The sequence below is a fragment of the Humulus lupulus genome, chromosome 2 (assembly GCF_963169125.1).
Source record: "Humulus lupulus chromosome 2, drHumLupu1.1, whole genome shotgun sequence".
Taxonomy (NCBI): Eukaryota; Viridiplantae; Streptophyta; class Magnoliopsida; order Rosales; family Cannabaceae; genus Humulus; species Humulus lupulus.
The window spans coordinates 5,302,768-5,307,381 of record NC_084794.1 but is presented as its reverse complement, the minus strand read 5'-3'; the positions used below and the strand labels follow the sequence as shown (position 1 = coordinate 5,307,381).

The following is a 4,614-nucleotide window of genomic DNA, read 5'->3' as shown; positions in this document are numbered from 1 at the left end:
ACATTGAGCATAGCAAGTAAAATCATCCATTTGATCTTATTCTTAAAGCTAACTCTTAACAGAAAAAATGTCTTAACTAGTCTAAAGATATGTCAATTGTCAACTATTTCTAAGTATTATCAGTTTTATATTTGGCCTCAATTTTTTTCTCCCCAGACTATTTACTTTGGAACAATTCCATTTTAAAAGATAGAAAATAAAAAATATATAAATAAATAAAAATTAATAAAACATCCTACAAAATATCTTAGATCCAATTTATAAGATCAAATAAGTAACCTTGTCGGTTAAGTGTTATCATCAAGGCTTGTTGAACTGAAAAGAAGCTTAACATGATATAAGTGCATCAAAACTGACAAATAAGAAAGCCAGTAGTAAGGTAGAAGAATGAAGTTGGGCTATTGTTTCATATACAATCATTAAATTAAGATGATAAAATATTATTTTGGTTCTTATGTTTTTTTCTGTCTCCGTCCCATTTAATATTCGGGTTAGAAAATGACCACCATTCCCCTTTTAGGCAAGGAATTAGAGGTGGGAACGTGCGGGGCTCCATTCCCGTAAGAATAATTTATCAATAAAATAGAAACATTAATTTAATATGCAGATTTAAACAAAAAAACAAAACAAAAAGTGGAACAATGGGGAGTAGTTGAATTCATTTAGAGAGATACATAATATATTACTACCGAATTTTGATCAAATGACAATGGCAACATATAATAACTGCTTTATTATTTTGTATTTTTTGTAGCACTCCTAACTGCTTTATTGTTTGCATTGGGACAATTCCATTTCAAAAGATAGAAAATAAAAATATATATTAATAAATAAAACCAACTACAAAATCTGTTAGATGCAATTTGTAAAATCAAACAAGAAACCTTGTAAGTGAAGGGATATCAAGACTTGTTGAACTGAAAAGGAGCTAACATGATCATGATAATGATACAAGTGCATGAGTCCTCACAAATAGAAAAACAAGAAATAAGGAAGAAGAATGAAGCTGGTTATTGTTTCACATACAATTGTAAATTAAAATTAATGGAGACAATGAAGAACATGGATAACAGGAATAGCTGAGATTCAAATTCAAATAACCAAAATGACAAAGAGAATAAGGTTGAGCCAGCACATACAACCCAGCTTTGACAACGTAGGCAATTCAAGGAACCTGGTCAAGATTACAACTTGTCAAATTTAAACAATGATATTTCACAACAGATTTCAAAGTACAGATTAGACCAAATACAAATGATGAGTGGGTATACCTTTATTATGTGGAGATGCCTTAAACGACAAAACGTTCAATTGGCTGAATAGATTGAAATCTTGAGCAGCAAAATCACAGATTAAATCAGAAAATGCAGTCTTAATAATAAAAAATAATATATTATATATATATGGAAGGAAGATTATTACTCAAAATGTAAGTTGGCAATATCTCATCTGTAGTTCACCAACCTATTACATTTGCATCATTACATTTGCATCAAAACAGGGGAGAAAGGCATCTCGAGTGGTCTCATCCTCCCATTCTAACTCATTCCACCAAGATTCATATCCTATAATCTTCAAATCGGGTCGCATTTTAGTCACAGTAGAACCCACTGGAAGCTTCTTCAGCTCTTCACAATTACGTACATAGAATTCCTTTAGACAAGGAAAGGGCAGAGGTTTTGGGTAGATATTCTTTAATTTCCGTAAGTATACCAATGTTAGAGATTCAAGTTTAAGAAAAGGTTGTAAACATTTCACCTCCTCTGGAGCATCTCCTAGTTTCTCCAATCTTATTATTTCTTCCACTGCAGAGCAGATGCAGACAGTAAGACGCTGCAGATTTGGAGCAAAAGCTAGCCCAGTCAATTCCTTCAAATTATGACAGTAATAAACACGGACTTCACAAAGGCTTAGGAACAAGTCGTTAGTTGAGCATTGAGGAGGACTTGGTACATGGGAAGAACATTCCTCTCTTCTTTTCCATTCCCAATTTAACTCTTCTAACCTTGAACATTTTCTGAGAACAAGTTTCTCTAACCGTTCCATCCTCGAAAGAGTGGATAGATTAAGAAACTGCAAGGTGCTTTCAAAATGGAGTAATAGACTTTGAGTGGAGTTCAGTAGCATTTGGGAGGTCAACAATCTATCAAGGGCAGTGACATATTTTATGGAGACACCCAATGTCATTATGTGTTTCAAACTCTCTAATTCTTGTACTAGTAATTCATTACCCCCACATTCAACTCTATCCTCCACCATCTCTTCAGAACTTGTTCCACACCAAAACATGTGTAACACTTGTAGCCATGAAAAACTTGATATCACTCCTTCTGGAATTACATTAAGATCATCTAAAGAATCTAAGTTCAAGTATTTCATCATTTTCAAGTTCTTCAACTCTCCTGGCAACTCTTTTATGCTTGTAGATGCTAGATTGAGGTATTGCAATGAGACTAATTTTGATATCTCCTTTGGCAAACGAGTCAATGATTCATTTTCTGACAAATCCAAAACTGTTAATTTAGGTATAAACTTAAAAAAACTGCCCCTAACTTGACGCAATTTGTTTTCCTGAAGAAATAAAGTTGAGAGGTTAGGACATGACGGACTTCCTGAGAGACTCTCAATGCGGTTTTTCATCAAAGAGATCCTTTCAACCTCAGTCCATCTTTCAATCATTGGTTCTTTCAACTCAACATTTGTTTTCACCAAAAAAGTGTGATCTGCCTTTTCACACCCACAAGCTATCCATAAAGCCATGTCCCGGATCACATCATGCATCTTTACACGTGTTTCATTGACCTCTTCTAATAAGCACGCATAAAGAAGAGAGCCAATGATGGTATATCCTTGGCCTTGCAAACTCTCAAAATCAGAACATTCATCTAGAAGCCCCTCACACATCCATTTATATATCAAATCATCTCTAACGATTCCCCAATCTTCTGGAAACAATGCACAATACAGAAAACAAGATCTAACTTTCTCACTAGATAAATTGTCGTAACTGAACTTTAAAAGAGGAAATACCTTATCTCCCATGCCAGAAAAACTCGAGGCTGAGTTCTTTAAGATCTGAATTGCATAATTCCACTCTTGAGGTGTTCTCTTGCAAGCCATGGCTCGACCTATAGTTGTTAGTGCCAGAGGTAAACCACCACACTCTTTCGCAACTTGTTTGGCTAAATGAAGAATATCTGGGTGGACACTGAGGGCCTCTTTGCCAACTTTTTCCTGAAATAACTTCCATGATTCTTCCCATGACAAGCACTTCACTTCAACTTGTTTATCAACTGACATGCTACTACAAACTTCCATAGAACGAGTTGTGAATACGAGCTTGGAACCATTTTGTCTGTTAGGCGAAGGAATCCCAACTTCAACAAGATCAATTCTCTCCCATATGTCATCCAACAACAAAATAAATTTCTTCTTCTTCAAGACATTGAAAATGTCTTTAGATTTTTGTTGACATGTTTTTTTCTTCCATGTATCTTCCCCGCAAGAAAGCCTAATTTCTTCTCTAATACTATTTTGTATCTTCTCAATAGTATGATCTTTAGATACCACTACCCATATAACATGATACTCATTTTGAGAATTGAGGAAATTGTTGTTGATCTTTCTCAAAAGGGTGGTTTTGCCCACTCCTCCCATTCCATACAACCCCATAATTCTCACATCTTCTTCGTTGAGTTTTGTCCACACAAGATCAAAAATTGGTTCCATTCCCACTGTCGGCTCATCTGGCACTTCAACCACAAGAGCTATTGGTCCCCTTTCAGCCACCACCTCAAATACCCCTTCGCCTTTCAGATCAGTCACTTCAGCGAGCTTCCTCAACACCCTTTTCCCATATTTATAGCTGGACTTATAGTTCTTTGAGCAGCAACCCCAAAGGCATAGTCTGTTTCTTTCTTCAGATTCTGTTTGCAGCAGTTCTTGAACTTCATTGTCCAATGCTTCAGCCCTTGAAATCCACCTCTGGACTGTTTCCAGGCACGTCAACTGGTCCTCCTCCTCAGCAATCCTGACTCTTCTCACTAAGCCAATCTTCACATCTGTTAACTCCTCTGAAGCTTTCTTTAGAGCCTTAAGATTTTCTTTAAGATTATGCACGTAAGTGGCTTGTGCAACAGTGGATTGATAGCAATTGGAAAATATGGCATCAAACGGAAGAGAAATTGAGATGCAATTACCCATTGCTCGTTGGAAGATTGGATGAGTTTTGAAACTGAGAAAGAAAGTGATATGATTATGGAGAATAAGGAAGCAAAATGTAGAGAGTGTAAGATAATTTTTGTGTGAAGAGCTGAGAAGGAGGTTTGATGGGATGGTCGACCGTTTACGTAATAAAGTTTTCTCAAAAGAAAAAAAAAATTCAAAATATCAAAAAAAAAAGTTACATAATAATAAAGTGGTGGAAAGATAAGATTTTATATGGTAGGAAAGAAAGTCACAGAGGATCCTATTGGTTTTAGGAACTATTTATATTTTTTAATTTTTAGAAAAGTGTTATTGTTATTTTCTCATAAAATCAAATTAAAATATTAATTTAATATGAAAATTTCAAAAGAAAACAAATGAGTGGGCTTTAAGTCGCTTCGTGCCTCT

The 4,614-nt window shown here is 35.2% G+C and overlaps 1 protein-coding gene across 3 annotated transcripts; it reads right to left on the bottom strand.

The window, feature by feature from the left end:
• Positions 1-271: 271 nt before the first annotated feature.
• Positions 272-4,386, bottom strand: LOC133817014 (probable disease resistance protein At5g63020). Of its 3 annotated transcripts, none has more exons than XM_062249394.1 (3): positions 1,423-4,386; positions 1,272-1,331; positions 272-1,174 (listed from the first exon to the last, which is right to left on the bottom strand). In XM_062249394.1, the coding sequence occupies exon 1, from the start codon at positions 4,201-4,203 to the stop codon at positions 1,468-1,470; it is 2,736 nt and encodes a 911-aa protein (XP_062105378.1). In that variant the 5' UTR covers positions 4,204-4,386; the 3' UTR covers positions 272-1,174; positions 1,272-1,331; positions 1,423-1,467. The 3 variants fall into 3 exon arrangements, with proteins under 3 accessions (XP_062105378.1, XP_062105377.1, XP_062105376.1); XM_062249393.1 differs by having other exon boundaries at positions 1,465-4,386; XM_062249392.1 differs by having other exon boundaries at positions 1,272-4,386.
• Between the last annotated feature and the right edge of the window lie 228 nt (positions 4,387-4,614).